The 20,903-nt window shown below is 37.2% G+C and overlaps 3 protein-coding genes across 4 annotated transcripts; 2 read left to right on the plus strand and 1 right to left on the minus strand.

Annotated features, from left to right (window-relative positions):
• The first annotated feature begins 262 nt into the window (after positions 1 to 262).
• On the plus strand, positions 263 to 4,062 carry LOC108981497 (cryptochrome-1-like). 2 transcript variants are annotated; one of them, XM_035683299.1, is made up of 5 exons: positions 263 to 521; positions 829 to 1,319; positions 1,626 to 1,847; positions 2,135 to 2,841; positions 3,190 to 4,062. In XM_035683299.1, exons 2-5 carry the CDS (start codon positions 1,007 to 1,009, stop codon positions 3,886 to 3,888), a joined length of 1,941 nt encoding a protein of 646 aa, XP_035539192.1. In that variant the 5' UTR covers positions 263 to 521; positions 829 to 1,006; the 3' UTR covers positions 3,889 to 4,062. The 2 variants fall into 2 exon arrangements, with proteins under 2 accessions (XP_035539192.1, XP_035539193.1); XM_035683300.1 differs by having other exon boundaries at positions 263 to 440.
• Positions 4,063 to 5,414: 1,352 nt separating this feature from the next.
• Positions 5,415 to 6,421, plus strand: LOC108980748 (phosphoenolpyruvate carboxylase kinase 1-like). The gene is made up of 2 exons (XM_018951752.2): positions 5,415 to 6,201; positions 6,381 to 6,421. The coding sequence occupies exons 1-2, from the start codon at positions 5,415 to 5,417 to the stop codon at positions 6,419 to 6,421; spliced, it is 828 nt and encodes a 275-aa protein (XP_018807297.1).
• A 3,981-nt stretch (positions 6,422 to 10,402) lies between these two features.
• Positions 10,403 to 13,952, minus strand: LOC108981513 (low affinity inorganic phosphate transporter 1-like). Its single transcript, XM_018952713.2, has 2 exons — positions 13,774 to 13,952; positions 10,403 to 12,247 (listed from the first exon to the last, which is right to left on the minus strand). The coding sequence occupies exon 2, from the start codon at positions 12,176 to 12,178 to the stop codon at positions 10,628 to 10,630; it is 1,551 nt and encodes a 516-aa protein (XP_018808258.1). The 5' UTR covers positions 12,179 to 12,247; positions 13,774 to 13,952; the 3' UTR covers positions 10,403 to 10,627.
• Between the last annotated feature and the right edge of the window lie 6,951 nt (positions 13,953 to 20,903).

Below are 20,903 nucleotides of genomic sequence, written 5' to 3' on the forward strand. Positions count from 1 at the left end.
AATATTGATCTCATTTATTCTAAACGATAAGGAGATTTGAAAGATTCAAGGGCTGGTCCAAATCATTTGCCAGAAATCATCCAGAAACGTGGTACCAAACCATGAAACCATGATGTATGTCAGGGCATTTGCGGGTTCAGGTCAAACCTTAGTGGCAAGGAAGACAAACTTGCCCCTGGCCCCCTAGTATGAGAGAATCTACTTTTGTTTTCTTTCTTTTTTTTTTTTTTTGTCCCTTCCAAACCCTTTCAGGTATCAGTTTACTGTCGGGCGTTGCTTACTACACGCAGCATTGCTTTCAAGATTCTCTACGGTGGGATTTGGGAGTCGTGTTTGGCAGAGGTATGAGACAACAAGAGTACTACACGACAGCCGACAGCCGACAGCACCATCGTCCTCTATCGATCTTATTCTGCCCCACGTTATTTCACACCAAATCCGTGAGACACTCACAAAAAGACCTTTGATCTCCGATTCACCTTGTTCCACCATAAACGCCACAGTGCATTATACAGTTCAGGGTTTGTGAAATACATACAACAAACATAAAGCAATTGACGCCTACTTTTGGGGATTTTATCGTTGCTTTTGGTTGCTAGACTTGTGGCTTACTGGGTATATAGTATCCGTCAAATAATTGATCAAAATAGAAGTGGCTGCAGTTCGTTCCTTTGTATCCATTATCTTCTGCGCGCCAGTTCTTTTTATTGCCTTTTATAGTCTGTTTTCACTCTAGTTGGTAATTGTGGATAATTTTCTTTGGTATGTATTACTGAGGAAAATTCTAGTTTCTCTCAGATCTATAACAACCTAACGTTTTCAATACAGAGTTCCAGTTGAAGAGTACAATCATGGATACTCGACCAAGGTGCAATAACAGGTTTGTAACAACGTATCAAATTCACTGCCAATAGTTTGCTGTACTGAGGTACAGGTGAAGAGAAAATACTGTAATCGCTTTGAAATTTAGAACTTTATCCTGGAGAATCGTATTCGATCGTCTAATATGGGGGGTAGCATCAAGACCGTTGTTTGGTTTAGGAGGGACCTCAGAATAGAGGACAATCCTGCCTTAGCTGCAGCTGCTAAGGATGGTTCTATTTTTCCTGTCTATATATGGTGCCCTAAAGAGGAAGGACAGTTTTATCCAGGTCGAGTTTCAAGGTGGTGGCTGAAGCAGTCTCTAGTCCACTTAAAACAGTCCCTGAAGTCCCTTGGGGCGGAACTTATGCTGATAAAAACCGACAGTATTCTTGCCAGTCTCTTGGAGTGCATTGAAGCTGTCGGCGCAACAAAAGTAGTATTCAGCCATCTTTATGGTATGTTCTGGTTTCCTTCTTCAATGTAGATGACTCCACTGATATACACTTTGATAATATAACCATTGTACGTGAATGCTGCGTTATTCAATAGCAAAATGCATCACGTATAGATCTTCAAATGATTATAGCTGTTGGTTTTTTAGTTTATAGCTGATGTTGGCATGATTATCAGCACCAATCCAGAATATGGTGTTCAAAGAAAAAGAAAGTACAAGTCTATGAGTGAGAGGGAAACAACTTGTAAAACTCTAGTGCCCTCTTGTACATCTGAAGAGCTGTAATTTTCTTTTTATTTAATCCCAGATCCTGTGTCACTTGTTCGAGATAACAACATCAAAGAAAAACTAATGGAGCTAGGCATTTCTGTGCAAAGCTATAATGGAGACTTGTTGTATGAGCCGTGGGAAGTACTTGATGAAAGTGGACAAGCTTTTACAACCTTTGAGGCATATTGGAACAAGTGCTTGCACTTCCAAATGCAACCCGTTTTACTTCTTCCTCCATGGAAATTAGTACCAGCTGCAGGTACGTTAATTTAGCAGAACCTCTTTTAGCTCGGTACTTCCGTGATAGTGCAACAAACTGTCAACTTCAAAGGTTAACATATTACGATTTTCCAGTGATGTAAAGCTAAAAAGGTAGTCGTGCTGCCGTTTCGATAACTTCCTTTAGCAGAAAAATTTTCATGAGTTTCAGCTCAGATTCTAATCTCTCAACATATTATTTCTGTGTCAATGTGTATAGAATAAAGAAAGAATGAAAAAATATTGGGAGTGATCATCTGAGAAATGCTGTTTCTGTATCGACAACAGGAACTGTTACAAATTTTTCAATAGAGGAATTGGGTCTTGAAGACGAATCAGAAAAATCTAGCAATGCCTTGCTAGGAAGAGTATGGTTTCCGGGATGGAGTAATGCTGAAAAGGCTCTGACTGAATTTGTTGAGCTGCATCTGCTCGACTATTCTAAGAATAGGCTAAAGGTTGGGGGACACTCGACATCACTTTTATCCCCATATCTTCATTATGGAGAACTAAGCGTACGGAAAGTTTTCCAATATGTGCGGAGGAAACATGTATTGTGGACAAAAGAAGGGAACTCTTTGGGGGAAGATAGTGTGGCTCTTTTCCTCAAGGCCATCGGACTTAGAGAATACTCCCGTTATCTTTGTTTTAACTTTCCCTTCACTCATGAGAAATCAATACTGAGCAACTTAAAATTTTTCCCTTGGCATGCTGACCAAACCTATTTTAAGGCTTGGAGACAGGGTAGGACTGGCTACCCATTAGTTGATGCAGGAATGAGAGAACTTTGGGCAACTGGGTGGATACACAATCGAGAAAGAGTGATTGTTTCAAGCTTTGCAGTGAAAGTTCTACTTCTTCCATGGAAATGGGGGATGAAGTATTTCTGGGACACACTCTTGGATGCAGACTTAGAAAGTGATATCCTTGGTTGGCAGTATGTCTCAGGTAGCTTACCAGATGGCCATGAACTTGAGCGACTGGACAGTCCAGAGGTATGTTTGGCTTCCTTTGATTACAAGAGCATTTGAAATTGAATTTATAACAAGCAATTGGACTGAATTTCAAGACCAAACAAAAGATTTCATTTCTTTAATCTCCATCATGTGGCCATGTCCTGTAATTTTGTGGCAAAGTGTGATGTCTTCTTGCATTTGAGTGCTGTCTTGTGTGAGTTGTAAATTCTGTGAGTTTTAATTTCTTCGACTTCCCCTTCCAGCCTGTTTGCACCTCATTTTTTTGGGACTTCTGTCTTTTCTTTCTGGATTCAGATTAAATGCTCAAACTTTGATCCAGGACGAAAATGTGATTTTTTTTCCAACAATATAACTTTTTGGAGTCAGGTTCAAGGCTCAAAATTTGATCCAGAGGGTGAATATGTGAGACATTGGCTGCCCGAGCTAGCACGGATGCCAACTGAGTGGATTCATCATCCTTGGGATGCACCCTTTTCTGTACTGAAAGCCTCAGGAGTAGAGATGGGACTGAACTACCCAAAACCAATAATTGAGTTAGATTTAGCTAGAGAACGTTTGACTGAAGCTATATTCAAGATGTGGGAAACAGAAGCAGCTGCTAGGGCCTCCAACACTAATTGCACAAATGAAGTTGTAGTTGATAATTCTGATCAGGCCCAGGGTACTGAAAATTTGGCCATTTCAGCAACTGCCTTGAAGATAAATGCTCCACGTCCTAACATTTCATCAGACGACCAGAAGGTGCCAAAAATTCAGAATTCTGAGAATCATCCACTCAATAGGAAGAGATCACAGCATATGGTAGAGGAAAAGCCACAAGGAGATAATTTACCTAAGCTTAAAAATGGAGCTGAGACCTCAAGAAGAGATGAGGATATATGCTCTACAGCTGAATCCTCGCAGGTTAAGAAGCAGACCACAAGCAGAGACTCGTTTTGTGTTCCTCAGTTGTGTTTTTCGTCAGAATGCAAGTCTTTACCAGAGCACGAATCTTCTGTCAGCTTGGAGCAGCCGTTGCAAGAACAGATTGACATGGAACAGGGTTCAAGAAAAGATAGTAACTAACATATTTTGCATCACGACGTTTACGTACGTGGAATGATCGATGCATATGTTTTTATGATAATTACAATATTCATATCCTAATTAACCAACTTAATTATTTTCCTCTTGCACATGTTTATGTCCGACTGATCTACGTTCTGCTTTGGTTTTGTTCGTTTAAAGTCTTTTTCAATAATTCAATAATTACGTCCCCGCAATCAGCTCAAATTAAAGAATATTTATATGCTCAAATTTCGATCCAGCCGAATTTTAAAGTGAAATTTGAAAAAATAAAATAAAATTATTAGGTTGAATCTTATAACATTAATTAATGAAATGCTCTTCTTCATCCTAAATTTTTTCATCACTAGTCACACTGTTATTTTACATATTTTAAGTGACTAATATAAAAAGTTACTTAAAATTTGTTACATCAACAAATGTAACTGGAAATGATAAACTATAAGGTAAAGACTAACATTACTAAATATTTATTAATGATTATTAATTCAGAGATTGTAATTAAATTTATCATTTTCGAATCTTATAATTTTATCCTCCTCTTTTATCAGAACAAAAGGTTGTAGATCATGTTTTCGTTTTGACATTACAGCTTAGTTATATCACATATTAATATGAGAAATGCTAGTATGTTGCCTAAATTTATTCATTTATTTTGATCGTTCATGTATTTTTTTTATTTTTTTACTTAATAATTAAGAAAGTGACTATTATTGTTGTATTAATATATTTTTTTATTTTTTAAAAATATTTAAATATATTAAAAAAAGATAAATTTGTACTAGACGGCACGGCACGCCCAGCGATAATTGCTGGGCAGCAGCTAACACTACTCTATTAATATTATAGCCAACAACTTAAAAAGATATAATTGTGTTATATTTAAAAGAAATTATATTTACAATTCTATAATATGTAAATCAAAGTATTTAAAAAAAGAAATATTCAGAATTCATGATATAAAAAATTATTTGTTTAATAATTTATCTCACTATTTTTAAGGAGTGCCAAACTAATTCCAATCGTAATTACTCTTTATGTAACCCCCGTTTAAAACATCATTAAATGAAATGAAGTACATCATGAGTTTTCATGTTGGTGAGAGACGTAAGACTAGACGAGTGTTAATTAGTTCGTTGGGTGTACGGTAATTAGTCAGTTACTACTACTAGGAAAAGGTTTGGAAAATTCCTCTTTTGCTTTTCATGAACTCCTTAACCCGATACGATCAACTTTGATCTCCTTCCAATTCTCCTCCCTAACCCCCAACCTCTTACGGTACGGAGTCAACGTTGAATTCCTACTCAAACTCAAACACTTCAGCAATATCGATATCCAGCCGTCTATTCACCCACGTGCCCATCATCCGTTTGATTCACCATTGAGGTCCACGAATATTCCCCCAAAAACATTCCGGAAATCTTTTCTTTTACAACCCTCAAAGTCACGACGGTACTCTCTCACTTTCATACTATTTACGTACGAGAAATGATAAAACCAACCCAACTCCCCAATATTCCAAACTAATGACTGAGGCTCTCAACCGTCACTACCAGCTTTGTGAGGAGATCGGCCGGGGGCGCTTCGGCGTCGTTTCCCGTTGCATCTCGCCGGAAACTGGTTCCCACTACGCCGTCAAGTCGATCGACAAGCGGCTCACCACCGGTGACTTGCTCGACTCCCAGTCCCTCATCGCCGAGCCCAAGGTCCTCCACCTCCTTTCCCAACACCCGCACGTCATCAACCTCCACAACCACTACGAGGACGACTTCCATCTCCACCTGGTCCTCGACCTCTGCTCACCCGAAGATCTCTACAGCCGCATCGTCAGCCGCCGTTTCATTCCCGAGCCCGAGTCTGCCATCCTCATGTCCCAGCTCGTCCAGGCCATTGCCCACTGTCACAGCCTTGGCGTGGCCCACCGCGACATCAAGCCCGAAAATGTCCTCTTCGAAGTATGCAACGGTCGCCTCAAAATCGCCGACTTCGGGTCCGCGGAGACTTTCAAGGACGGCGAGCTCATGAGTGGGGTTGTTGGCTCGCCCTACTACGTGGCCCCCGAGGTCTTGTCCGGGGCGGATTATTGTGAGAAGGTCGACGTCTGGAGCGCCGGCGTCGTCTTGTACGTAATGCTAGCGGGGTTCCCTCCGTTTTATGGTGACTCCGCGGTGGAGATCTTCGACTCCGTGCGGAGGGCCAATCTCAGGTTTCCAACTATGTTTTTCCAGTCAGTGTCTCCGTCGGCAAAGGACTTGATCAGAAGGATGCTCTGCAAGGACGTTTCTAGAAGATTATCGGCGGAGCAAGTTCTGAGTAAGTGCCATTTGTTTCTTTGTTGTAAGCTATGTTTGGTTTCATAGAAAGTTTCCTTCTATACATTCTTCCTAGTAGCAGCCAAACAAATTGAGTTTTAATTAGTTTTCGTACCAAGAACTTGAAGCAACATTATTAGTATGAATTCATGATCAAGGTGCTTGGATTTGTTTGTACAGGACACCCATGGATAATCAGTGCAGGTGGAGGGAGTGGTTGATCGGAATTCAAAAAGAAGAGATCATCCATTAATGTAAACGGAAAAGATCAAGCAAATATATGATATATTTTTTTTTTTATGAAAAATGCTTTAGGAAAATAGAGAAGTTTATCGTATGTAAAATTAGATTTATATTATTAAATTATTTTTATTATAAAGGTTAATTTATAAATTTATTTTTATAAAATATTTTTTCACTATAATACTTCTCTTTTACATAGTTTACATGTAATATTGGGAGGGAAAATGTACGGATATCTTTTTCTGAGTTTTTATTTATTATAACGAAAGTTTCGGAGTTTCCAGTTAATATTGTTTGAGGATTAGCCCTGAGATTTGTGTTTTTTTTTAATCAACATCCTCTTTGTTTATCCAAAATTTGATCCTATTATTTCTACCATATTGGCCTCGTAAAGCGCAGCATTTTTTAGTGTTTTATAATATCTTTTTTTGCTGCCTACGTGAAAATTGCCTTGGGCTTAGGGCTACCACGGAATTAGGGTGGCAATTCGTCTTCGATTATATGCCAAATGTATTTATTATATATATCTATATATATATATTTGGTACTTGATCTTGGATTTGGAGTTTGTTCCAACACAAGGACTGCATGCCACACATGATGGAATCCAGATCGTCTTTCTCCTAAGTGTTGTTGCCTGCTGGGGAAGGAAGAAAAGTGTTGCACTAGGAAGATCTGAGTCAGATAATGCTGAGTTGTCAGATTGTATGTTGATTGCGTTGAGATAACTAGAGGTGACAGATTAGAGCAAAGAGGGCAGAAAATCGTGATTTTTTCTTGATTGTGGTAGTTTTTGGCACGTTTCGATATTTTGACCATAACTTTAATTAAGGGTATCAGAATCGTGCATATGACCCCAATTTGAAAAGCTATTTTCGACGCGCATGTCGTGGGCACTAGCTACACTCGGTGTGCATCATTTTCGAAGCCAAATTCAACTGTTTCCCCCTCCAATTTCCTATTTTTAGTTATTTAGTACATTTTATGGTAATATTTCATTTACTGTTTTGGAAGTGATTCTGAACTTGATTTGGACCAGATTTTTGACAGATTAATTCTTTTATTACGTATTTAATTTTGGCATGATTATTGAAATTTTGCTATTTTTGATAAAATTTCAATACAGTCGATTTTTATCTATTACAGTCCGACTTGTAGGTTGATTTGATGATCATTGAATATTGATAATTTGAATTGAACATCAGAGACATTTTTTTTGTATTTTTAGACGATTCTTTTATTTTTTTTTTCTGTGAATTATCTATTAAAATTAACTTAAAGAATAATCGTTATTCTATTCGGCGTCAGAAAGTGGCCGGGCTTCCATCGATCCATGCATCTAAATTAATTAATTATATAAATGAACTTATTCCAGAATCATGCCCAAAACAGTGTGCTACTGGTCACACGAGCCAGCAAGCTGATCGAAGCATATATATTCTGAAGCCAAGTGACCTTTGATTGGCATTTGTCACCAAATATGTATATATTTAAAGGTCACTAATTGATATAATTAATGATCTTCCTTAACTTTGTCGATACATTCTGCATGGATTGAAAGAGATTTCAGAGCTGCTTGCTGCTTGCAGGAGAGAGAGAGAGAGAGAGAGAGAGAGAATATTCTCTGGCTGGACGGTTTAATGATGGAGACTTGCGATCGAGTGGCGTCATGGCCCATGTTCTCTCATTTCCTTGACTCAATTATTATATCCAATATAGTTATGCTGCATGCTTGAGTTTAATTTATTTTCGTGGATATTTGAGGATGATTTAAATTTAACAAAATATAAGGCATAGTCATGTTATAAATTAGTGCTTATTATATATATCATACATGATACTATGGGCTAATCTGATATATATATATATATATATATATATGACTAGCAAGCAAGTTAGGTACACATGCATGATTGATTGTGGCAATGACAGTAGTACTTGAGCCAGTTGACACCACCACCAGTCCCAAGTATGAGATGGTGTGGGGAACATCTACACATCAAATCTCCCCTAGATCATTGCATTCCCCACTTTACGTACCTACATTTCATGATACATGGATGTTATAATATTAATGACCCTACACTCTTCCACTTTTTGTACTCCCAATTGCTAAATTAAAAGGAGATCTATTAAGTGAGGACAAATATTTATTCTTATACTGTTTGGTGGATAAGCAATTCTGGATTCATATGCACAGAAAAACAAAATTATAAGGTGAAAACAATTTCTCAAAGAGTACTTGATATTTATCCCTACTTCATAATAAATGCTTTTTTTTTTTTAATTTTTATATATTTAGATTTCAAGTTTTACATTAATGCTTTCCATTTCAAACATAATTATAAATTTTTTTTTACGTGTATCATTATCCATTGAAGTCGAGTTGCACTTAAAAAAAAAATTAAAAGAAGAAGAAGAAGAAAGAGTATGGTTTTACTTGGAATTTTTATACGAGAAAAGTGATAATTGTAAGTCGTGAGTGTACAAATGTCGCACAATCACTTTAAAAAAAATGAATAAATATAGAATCCACATGAAAAAAAATTTTAATTTTTTAATAATAGACCCTACTAGTTTTTTTTAAAACGATTATAGGACGTTTACGCACTCCACGACTGTAAGTACCATTATTATTTTTCACATCCTTGGTTTCATCTTTGAATCCCTTGGATAACCAGAAGGATCCGTCCTGATCGTAGGCCACTCATGTATTAATGTATCCTTAATTTAACCCTACGTGCATATCCCACATTATAATAGGTTTATTGATATCAATATTTTTTTTGGCTGCTAGCGATATATTCAAAGCACTTGTCTTTGCATAGTCGGAACTATTAGAGACAGATCACTATTATCGCAGCTTTACAGGTGGTAGCCTGCCACTTCAATCCATCATGGGTCCCTTGCAATTTTAACTTCAAGCAACCAAGCGACTCCGAATGGAACGAACGTTCGCATATGCATGCGTATCAGAAAACGACATTGTAAGATTAGGAGATGCTTTTGTAATTACTATGTTTGGTTTTTATATAGAACTCAAACCGGATTTTTTTTTTTTTTTTTTGGTGCTGCCTACAAAAGAATTAGAGAGAAAAAGACACTGAAGGGCTATAAGGTAATCAACAAGTGTGAGAGGAAGTGGCCTACAAAAAAAAATAAAAAATTGTGAGAGGAAGTGTGAGAGGTTCTGATAATTAATTGTTCATTAACATTCACTTGGAGAAGGTCTACTCTGCACACCAGTTAAAAAATATGTGATTTTATTATTTTATCTTCTTGTTTCATGAAATATATAAAATATGAGAATAAAAGAATAAATATGAGAATAAAAGAATAAATTTATATATTTTTAAATAGTGTGCAGGAGTTTGATGTTTATGTATAAAATTTTTCTTACTAATTAGGATTTGGTTGTGAAATTCATGTGCGTTTAGAATGTCATGAAATGGTTTGGTTCTTAAATTGGGGTACTACGATAAGTGAACCTACAGAGTGGCAAACTCAGTCCTTGTCAAAATTTGCATACCCTGTAAAAGAAATAATGTAAAACTAAACACTTCTTCCCTAAAATTAAATTAATTCATGACCAGCCTCTAGATTCAACTGTTTTCAAAGAAGGCCCAATTTAAGTGGAATTTCTTAAGCGTCTATAGTGAATTGGTTACACCTAACATTATAAGATTTTGTCCCGTTTAGATAGTGAAAGTGTTTTATCTCATTTCATTATTACAACTTTTTTAAATTTCTACACAAAATATAATAAACAATTCAATTTTTTCAATTCCCAAAACAATAATAATATTCTATCAATATTTTATTTAACTTTTAACTTTCATCTCATCTCATCTCATCTCAACTCACTATTCAAACCGCACCGAAATGTTATTTTCTATTTATCCATCTTCTTGGCAACAGAAACGAATTTATAAATTTTGGACTAGGGATTTCAAGTTAGAAACACCAACTTCAGGCAGTCACTACTCACAGTCCAACGAGGTATTATTTTACTTTCGCACGACAATCAGCAAGGGATGTTTTATTACATGAACTAGTGTTGGTTGCAGAGAAGACAGGGCATAAATGGGAAATAGGACATGTAGAAAAGCAACCAACGTGGAAAAGAGCTTATTCCATGTTTAGGCTATATGTAAAGAGCATATTAGACAGTTCTAAGGTCATAACTAGCCTGCTGCCTTGACTTCTGGAGAGGCTTCATGTTCTTCATCAGCTTCACCAGACATTTCCTCCAATGATCTTCCTTTTGATTCAGGCACCAAGAAAGTAAAGACAATCCCAAGGAAGTTGACTACACCAAGCGTAAGAAGCGTATTTCTCACCCCAAAACCCTTTTCTGCATACAGAAATCCAAATGCCCCAACTATTGCCCCAGCCTTTCCCGCTGCAGCTGATATACCGTGACATGTTGACCTTAGCCTTGCTGGGAAAATCTCTGCTGGCACAACGAATGTGGTGGCATTTGGACCAAAATTTGCAAAGAAAAACGTGAGGGCGTACATTACAACGAAACCAATTCGGTTGGCTTCTAAGGTCCAGTGATGATAAGGAAGGGCCAAGGCAAACATAAACACAGTCATGAAGAAAAATCCCATCAATTGAATAGCAAACCTCCCGATCTTATCAATGAATGCCACAGTAAACCAATACCCTGGCACAGTGCTGCAGAGAGCTATAAGAGTTTGTGCCCGTCCAATTCGGAAAACCTCCTCTAGAGCACTCATTTCTTTTGCTTTGGGAATCCAGTTAATGGCAGTGAAAATATCCTTCTGAAACAGATTCTGGCTGTAGAAGGCAATATCTAACAAGAACCAAGTAGTCGTGGTTCCAACCAAATGAAGCCCATGTCTGGAAACAAACTCTGCAGAGAACAAACCAAAATCATTTCCTCGTTCTGTGTCATCAATTTTCTCCTGTTCAGCCTCCAATTCAACCTGCAGAACTTTGGACATATCTGCAGCTGCCTGTTTGGCATTCTTCGCAACCAAGGCAGTGTAACGAGCAGTTTCAGGCATTTTCATGCGCCAGTAATATGTAAGTGCAGCTGGGATTGCTCCAAACATTACAATTATTCGCCAGACATAATCAGCTTCTGGAGGAGTGGAGCCAATATTATCAAATTTATAAGCCTGGGCAGGGTATTTGGCCTTGAAAGCTGCTGAAACTATAATAGCAGCCATCCCACCGGCTAGAATTCCAAAACCTTGCATTGCAAACACTGCAGCAATGAAGGCTCCCCGGGTCTTCTTGTTGGCATACTCAGACATGATAGTGGCAGAAAGCGGGTAGTCACCGCCAATCCCAAAGCCAAGCCAGAACCTGAAGAAGCACAGTGTAGCCATAACAGCTTCGGGATTTTTTCCAAAGGAAAGGCCACAGGCAATTGAGCAAATGACCATGAGCATGAGGGTCATGCCATATACACGTTTGCGGCCCATTTTGTCACCGAGCCAGCCAAAGAAGAGTTGCCCTGCAAGGGTTCCGCAGAGGGCAACGCTATTTACAGCAGCCGAGACATTTGAAGGCAGAGAGCCAGGATTAGGAGAGCCTTCCTCGTAATAGTACAAGCGGCCCAACAGTTTGGTCACCAGAGAGATGCAAAAGAGATCATATGCGTCAGTGAAAAAGCCCATGCCAGCGATCACAATTGCTGTGAAATGGTACCATTGTGTTTTAGCAACATCAAGGGCATTAAGCACTTGCAGTTCCTTAGCCATGACTAGGCCTTCTCAGTCACACAAGCTCTTGCACCGTCTTAAAATGCCTTAACTCTAGTATCCTGAAATCTGCAACAGATTATTAAAGTAAAATATCAATATGTGACACATTTATGACATAAGCATTGACATGCAACACAGAAAAGTCGGGTGGTGAATCAGACTCGTTCAGTGGAAACTATCAGACTTATGAGCTGTGGCGGTGAAACAAACAGAAAACAGCAGGTTAGTTAAGAAGACGATAAAAGGAGAAGCCAAAATTTTCCACAGCTGCATATACTGATATGGGGAAGCAGATGGGTTTCAAACTTGAGGGCCGCACATGACTAAGAAAGAAACAAGCAATGACATCTCAAAAAAAGGCGAGAAATGGATAAAGAGCATAGGAAGTGCACAAGTCTATAAAGTGATATCACAATTACTAATCTAACATGTGTATTAGTTGTAGCTGAAATCAGGGAACGCGACGATTAACGTAAAGTTTTTTCTTGCTTCATTTTTTTTTTTTTTTTTTTTTCTAATAAGTATTTTAAATGGTCTTGTTGGCATCAAACCGTTCACTTTGCTGCTTCTGAAAGTATAGCTACATAATTTATAGCGCCCTTAATTCGTAGCAGAATTCGACAAAAGCATAAATAAGGTAAACGTTACAAATTATATGTTACTACAGAAAGATGTAGAAGAAAAGGATGGATGGAAAGGAAATGCGACGGAAAATGGAAGGTCTACCTAAGCAGGAAAAGCTGCAAACAGATACCATATAGTAAACTCATACCAGAAGACACAAAAGTTTGGTAAAGCCAGAAATCATTTAGGCGACCAAAAAATAGCAATTTGAGCAAAATTACATGAAAATTTGTAGAGAAAAGTGAAATTATTAATAAAGCGTCCTGACCTGAGAATAATTATGCTTTGCTAAAGATAGTTCAGATATTCAGCTAAAATGAAACCAAAGAGGCTGTGAAGATGTCTGGGAGGGAGAGCTTTCTCTTTCTTAAATTTCTCACCATCCAAACAGAGAATAAGGAGAATAAGAGACAGAATGAAAAATCCCGGAAACTCTCGAAAAGAAAATGATTAAACACGTACCGAGATTAATAATAATAATAATAATAAAGACGTCGAGTTTTCTCGAAAAATTACATGATTCTATCCAAAAAAAATAGAAACTTTTGATTTTCCGGCACCTCAACGAATTCTTGATTTCCGGAACTTTCCTTCTTTTATTTTTAGTTGAATTTTAGAAAACTTTACGTAAAGGTATTATAGGATCGGTAAAAACTAAAAAGAAACAGAACAGGAGAAAAAAAATCCCGAGAATTTTGAAGTCCGAGTTTCAAATTTTCCCGGCGTCGAAGTCTCTCCTAGTGCTTCATAATCAAAATAACAAGCACAAGTGGAACACTCTATCTAGAAAAATTCAGGACTGATATTGTTGAGTGAATCTATCTTAAAAATGTGCACAATCCGTAACCCAGTACAGAAACCGAGTTTGGAGAGCTAAAATCCAACAACAATATTCATCTGCATTTCATTCTTGGAAAAAAATGAAGACGAAAAATTCATTCGAAATCCTTAAGCAAACAAACAATTACCTTTTGCCTTTACTGTACTAGCGAGAAGAGTACAGAGATTTCTCCAGTGCCTTGCTTTTTCACGTACAACAACACGTGTTAAATGCAATGCGAGAAAGAAAATGGCGTACGTCGAGCAATACCAAAGAGAATGTCCTGTAGAACGCGAGAGAAAGAGAGGAAACAGAGGACTTGGAGCTGTGTGTGGAGCGAAGGAAGTAGGAGGGGCTGGCTCCGTATTTAACGACCGCAGGCGCCAAGCAAATTCCCCCACAACTTTATACCCTTGAAGTATATGCTATATGTCACATTTTCTTTTATTTTAATTCCATAGCACTTAATAGAGGTAACATTATTTATCATATTAATTAATGCAACATATTAATTATCTAATTTTAGAAAAACAAGAGTTACTAAAATATTCTCTTGTTTGCATATTACATACGTAAACTAAAAATTCTCTTGCTACTCTTTGTTTTTAACGATTAGCTGGTGCAGTGGTTGATGATCTTGAGTTTTTATTTATTTATTTATTTAAAGCCTCAAAGTTAGGCTAGGGTAGTCTCCCACAATCTTATCCAACCATGTTGAAAATCAACTAGAATAATTATATATATTTACTTTCTATAAATTTATTTTTAAACAAGCCGTAATTTAATACGATACTATAGTAAAAATTTGAGATTTTAAAACCTGATTCTATATTTTACATTATTTAATTAAATATTCTACGTATTGAGTTCACTTATTAAAAAGAATATGACCCAAACATGATGGAGTATTGAAATATAATTGAAAGCTTTTGAGAAACCATAGTTGGCTGGAATATTGTTAATAGGCTAGAGCTTGTTTGGGATTAGATTTTGAGCATATTGCCGTCTAGTTAGACAAAATCAAAGATCCGTCAACACGTTGTATATGTTGTTTTTGTTGTTGTTAATTAGTTGTTGATAGTTTCTATATGAGCTTAATAAATTAAAGGACAATTAATTCTTGTCATCTACTCAATATAGCTTGTTTTTATTAGAGTTTATTTGTCCCCAAGTGCATGTGTTTCGGACATAAACGGATATGTCCTTTTTAATGTTATCGATTGAAGTTCAAATCGGCCCTTTTCGTCTAAACTTGATATACAGCGCCATTTTTCACGCATTGCAATCAACGTGGATGGCCCCAACATGGTGGGACATCGGTCGCAGTACAATCGTGACGAGTGAGTGCACGTTAATGGAAAGTATATTATAAGACAAAAATATAATTTAAGTGAATGTGAAGGGAATTTTCAAGATGGAAGGTCTGTAATCAAGAGCAAGTGTTGTTCAATTACATCCTTACTAATAGTTCGCAAGACTAATTAAGCATTAAGAAATGAAATAAGGTACGTTTTGGAGCCGCCCATTCTATTGCAAAATGCCGTCGTTCAGGCCTTAGTTCAAACACTTGGCAATCCAAATTGCATACTGTTTATAAAGTGGCAGCTGGATTGGGCCCACGCGCATTCAATTTTTACGAGTCAAGCCCAAGTCAATTATAAGTTCCCAGGTGGTAGGTGCCCTGCTAATTAATATGAGTACTCATTTAATTAAATTTTCGTTTATTTTTATAGATAAAAATTAAATAAAATATTATTAAAAAAATATTATTAATAATATTTTTATTTTAAAATTAAAAAAAATTAAATTATTTATTTTATTTTATATAAAAATAATTTGAAAAAATTATAAAAGTAAAATGTAATGAGATTGAAAAATTTTGTTAAGTGACAGACCTAAAACCATTTTGTACGGCCGGAATTCAGAGCCTTTACTCATGCCTCTCGCTTTCCCAGTCTTCTCTCTAGACTCTCATTATTAGTTTCTGACACTGGATATATATATATATATATTTTTTTTTTCATTCACCGGATAATATTTCTTTTGATTATAGATAGAGATATACGTAATTGATAATGAGATAATTTATAAATAATAATAAAATAATTTAAATAAATATGTTTTATGAGATTTTAAAAAATAAAAAATAATTATAAAATTAAAATATTATTAAAATATAATTTTTTAATTTAATTTTAATTTTAAGATTTGAAAAAGTTAAATTATTTTTTATATTTTATTTGAAAATTTAATAAAATTATAATAATTAATTGAAAATTTTAAAAAATTAAAAATTAAAAATAAAAAGTATTTATATTTAAATATTAGATAAAATAAGTTAAAATGAGATAAGAATTATCTAATAAAATGTCCTAGCTGGCCTAAAATACCATTTGGAATTTGGATTATCAGTGCGATCTCTCCATTGTGATAAGTTGGATATATGCTGTCTCGTTTTAATATTATCGGCGCCGTTGACATTTTTTTAATTATTATTTTGATTAGATAATAATGCCTGGGATTTCTTACAATATATATATAGCACTCATAACCACGCGGACCTTAGAGCATTGGCATTGGACTCATCAAATGAGTCAAATCTTTAAAATTTGATGATTTTAGCTTTAAACTCCTGGCATTGGATTCATCATATGCTCAAATGTCAAGTTTTGAGCTACAGTAGATTTCTCTTCATCTTCAAATTTGAAGACTCACTATTCACACTCTATAACCATTATTTTATTTATTTAAATTAGTGTTTCCCAATTTTGAGCCACAATATATTTAAGTTGAGAAACAATAATTTAAATATCAAATTAAATTATTAATTAACATATAGTTAGTGTAATTGTAAAATATAAAAAAAATAAATTAAAATATTATTATTAATAAAATAATATTATATTATTATTTTGATGAATCCAATAGCTAATCCAATGTGGGGTTATAGATAGAGAAGTTTTAGATTTATGAAAAATATGTACTTTTCATCAAATTTTAAAGATGAAAATGATGAAGCCAATGTTAATGCTCTTAGATGCTCCAACTCATTGTGCCAACGTTCATAAAATCTTCCCATGATTATACATTACAGTTGAATAGTTAAACTTAACAATGCGGTGTTAACTTATAATGTCTAGCTAGGTTTTACTATATTTTTTTTATTGTTTGTCTAGATTTTTTAGATAATATTAAAAATTTAATAAATACTCTAAAGTCTACATATCGCATTTAGGGTAAGGAATAATATTCCCTCGACTTCATTTTAGTTGAAAATGGATAACATCTAATAATAACTTGTAGCAAATGAACACTATTCATCTTAAATAAAATAGAGAAATTATTAATGTCTATGAGTAATAATTAATGTCTTAGCTAGTATGCTTTTCATGATCAGTAACAACAATCTGGTTGAAGATAGGGGTATATGTTGGGGAAATCAATATAGCGGAAGGGATAAAAGCGGTAATAAAATAGTACACTTATGCACTCAGTGACATCAAAAATTTAACGTGGTTCGGCAACTGCCTACATTCACAGAAAAGATCTTCACTAATAACTAGTGGAACACAAGAAAATATTACAGAGGAGGAGGATCACACTCTACTCAACTCAACTCTCTTCTTTTCTCTCAGAGCTTTCTCGGCTCTCTCTCTTTTCTTTTCTTTTCTCCTTGGGTGTTTGAGACTCTCACCAGAAGCCTCAATTTATAGAAGCATTGCTTCACGTATGAATGCATTTATTGTTGCATTCAATGGACAGTTGAGAGCTGGGCATTGGAGGTTGAGCAGCAAGCAGCCATTGTGGACTGCTTGCTTGGGCAGGGATTTCAACAATTCTCCCCCTCCATGCCCATTTACCTATATCCTATCCATTCCAGCTATGTCTCTGTATAACTCAAGCTTCTCACTTGTAACCACCTTCGTCAGCATGTCCGCTGGATTTTCTTTCGTATGTATCTTCACAAGCTTCAACAGTTGTTGTTCCATCGCTTCGCGTATCCAATGATAGCGGATATCAATATGCTTGGTGCGGGAGTTGTACATTGAATTCTTGCTCAAGTCTTGAGCACTTTGACTATCACAATGTACCTTGTAGTCCTCTTGACTAACTCCTAGTTCTTGGAGAAAACGCTTCATCCACAAAATCTCTTTCCCAGCTTCCGCTGCGGCAATGTACTCTGCCTCTGTTGTAGATAAAGCAACACACTTCTGCAACTTGGACTGCCAAGAGACAGCTCCTCCTGCAAAGGTGAAGAGAAATCCTGAAGTAGATTTCCTGCTATCCAGATCTCCTGCCATATCTGAATCTGTATAGTCTTCCAAAACTGGTTTAGCTCTCCCAAAACACAAGCACATCTTTGATGTACCTTTCAGGTACCTGAGAATCCACTTGACTGTTTCCCAATGATCATTTTTTGGATTTGAAAGGAATCTGCTCATCATGCCTACAACATGAGCAATATCTAGTCTGGTACAAACCATTACATACATCATGCTTCCTACTGCAGAAGAGTAGGGGACTGCTTCCATTTCTTCAATCTCTTTCTTTGAAGAAGGACACGAGCTCTTGCTCAACTTGAAGTGGTTTGCAAGTGGAGTATTAACTGGCTTAGCATCTCCCATGTTGAAACGTCTAATGACCTGTTCAACATATTTTTGTTGTGATAGCAACACCATTTTGACTTTCCTATCACGAATAATCTTCATGCCCAAAATTTGCTGTGCTGGGCCTAAATCCTTCATGTCAAAGGACTTGGATAATTCCTTCTTTAGTTTGTTAATCATGGACCTATCCTCACCAACGATTAGCATATCATCAACGTAAAGAATGAGTATGACAAATTTGTCATCCTGGAACCTTCGAACATAGACACACTGATCTGCAACAAGTCTCTTGTAACTACGACTCATCATGAATGAGTCGAACTTCTTGTACCATTGCCTCGGTGCTTGCTTGAGGCCATAGAGACTCTTCTTCAGCTTGCAGACTAAGTGATATTTCCCTGGAGTTGCAAACCCTTCTGGTTGCTCCATATAGATCTCATCCTCCAAATCTCCATGGAGAAAGGCTGTCTTCATATCCATCTGTTCGAGTTCTAAATTCAAGCTGGCTACCAATCCGAGTATGACTCGGATTGACATCATTTTCACCACCGGAGAAAATATCTCGTCAAAGTCGATTCCCTTCTTTTGCTGGAATCCTTTGACAACCAATATGGCCTTGTGCTTCATCAGCTTTCCTTGGCCATCTTTTTTCAGCTTGAACACTCATTTGTTCTTTAGGGCTTTCTTTCCTTCAGGAAGTTTCACCAACTCATAGGTCTGATTTTTCTGCAAAGAACTCATCTCTTCTTGCATTGCCTGCACCCATAGGCTTCTATCAGCATGAGTTTGAACTTCCTGGAAGCTCTCTGGCTCCCCCTTATCAATAAGCAGAATATAGTCTGATTCCGGATATCTCCTCGACGGAATCAGTAGGCGGCCTCTTGCCGATCTTCTTAGTTCATCAACCAAAGGAGGTTCATCACCATCTAACCCTTGTGGTGGTACATCAGCTACTAGTGAAGAGGATTCTTGCTCCCCCTGCTCGACACCCTGAGCTTCTTCTTCTGCTTCTAGATCTCGATCCTGCATATCCTCATTATCTGTGGCGGACTGTAATTGTGCAGGATTTGGAGTATCGGAACTAAGCTCTCTTGATGAAGCTTTAGTTCCTATGTTCTGGTTTTCATGGAACACAACGTCCCTACTTCTGACAATTCTCTTTGTCACTGGATCCCATAACTTGTATCCAAATTCTTCATCTCCATATCCAACAAAGATACATGGAGTTGACTTGACATCGAGCTTCTGTCTCAGCTCCTTGGATACGTGTGCAAAGGCTTTGCACCCAAACACTCTCAAGTGAGAGTAAGAGACATCTTTTCCAGACCAAACCTTCTTAGGAATTTTAAATTCCAGTGGTGCAGAAGGCGATCTGTTGATCAGGTAACAGGCATCTAGAACAGCTTTTCCCCAAAATGGCTTTGGTAACTTGGCCATACTGAGCACGCATCTTGTTATTTCAATGATGGTCCGGTTCATTCTTTCGGCTACACCATTGTGCTTAGGGGTATATGGGACCGTCTTCTCATGTCGAATACCGCGATCAGCGCAGTATGCAGCGAACCTTTTGGAGACATATTCTCTTCCATTGTCCGTTTGCAGGCACTTCAACTTCTTTCCCGTCTCCCTTTCCACTAGGGTGTGGAAATTCTTGAAGTGCTCGAAGACCTGATCCTTTGATTTCAAAACATATACCTAGACTTTTCGTGAAGCATCATCAATGAATGTCACGAAATATCTGTTACCTCCCAATGACTCTTCTTCCATGGGACCACATACATCAGAGTGTACCAGACTCAACAACTCTGATCTTCTCTTCGTAGAGGATTTAAACGAGACTCTGCATTGTTTGCCAAACAAACAGTACTCACAAGGGTTTAACGCTGTTCCTTTGGCAACTTTGATGAGTGCCTTCTTCGCAAGCGTATCCAACCCTTTCTCACCCATGTGTCCTAGTCTCTTGTGCCACAGATTCGGTGATGCCTCGTCTTCCACTGCATTGAGGCTATCAGAACCGATCTTCACATGGGTCTTGTACAACGTACCGCAAATATGTCCTCGGGCGACAACCATGGCACCTTGTGACAACTTCCAAGTGCCTTTGCTGAAGTAGCTGTCATAGCCCTGTCGATCAAGGGCTGTCCCGAAAATCAGGTTGAGCCGAAGGTCAGGAATGTGTCGAATATCTTTCAACACCATGGTGCAACTAATGTTGGTTTTTATCTACACTTCGCCAACTCCCACAATCTTCGAGGAACTGGCGTTCCCCATCCTTACCGTACCAAAGTCTTCTGCTTTGTACGTAGTGAAAAATTCACTATGGGAAGTGGCGTGGTATGATGCTGTTGTGTCTACCACCCACTCAACATCATGGTTTGCAACGTGCAGACACGTCTCGTCACTAGTGGAGAGTATTGCCACATCTCCCGAAAGAGTGACAAGGGTTTCACCATCTTCTTTCTTCAGCTTACTGCTTTGACCTTGCTCCTTTAAAAACTTGCGACAGTGTTTCCTCATGTGGCCTTCTTTGCCACAATGGTAACACTTCATATTACCCGTCTGCTGGTTCCTGCTACTGCTGGACCTTCCACGTGGTTGAGACTTTCTTCTGTTTCTGCCTCCATTTCTCCCTCTATCATTACCTTGAGGCCTTTCTATACTCTCGGTGACA

This window comes from Juglans regia, chromosome 12 (genome assembly GCF_001411555.2).
Source record: "Juglans regia cultivar Chandler chromosome 12, Walnut 2.0, whole genome shotgun sequence".
Taxonomy (NCBI): domain Eukaryota; kingdom Viridiplantae; phylum Streptophyta; class Magnoliopsida; order Fagales; family Juglandaceae; genus Juglans; species Juglans regia.

Bases quoted from the DNA above. Each gene is read 5' to 3' on its own strand.
- LOC108981497 (XM_035683299.1), top strand. From the start codon at position 1,007: ATGGGGGGTAGCATCAAGACCGTTGTTTGGTTTAGGAGGGACCTCAGA. The intron at 1,320-1,625 runs GTATGTTCTGGT...ATTTAATCCCAG, and splicing joins AGTATTCAGCCATCTTTATG to ATCCTGTGTCACTTGTTCGA. The intron at 2,842-3,189 runs GTATGTTTGGCT...TTTTGGAGTCAG, and splicing joins AGCGACTGGACAGTCCAGAG to GTTCAAGGCTCAAAATTTGA.
- LOC108980748 (XM_018951752.2), top strand. From the start codon at position 5,415: ATGACTGAGGCTCTCAACCGTCACTACCAGCTTTGTGAGGAGATCGGC. The intron at 6,202-6,380 runs GTAAGTGCCATT...TTGTTTGTACAG, and splicing joins ATCGGCGGAGCAAGTTCTGA to GACACCCATGGATAATCAGT.
- LOC108981513 (XM_018952713.2), bottom strand. From the start codon at position 12,178: ATGGCTAAGGAACTGCAAGTGCTTAATGCCCTTGATGTTGCTAAAACA.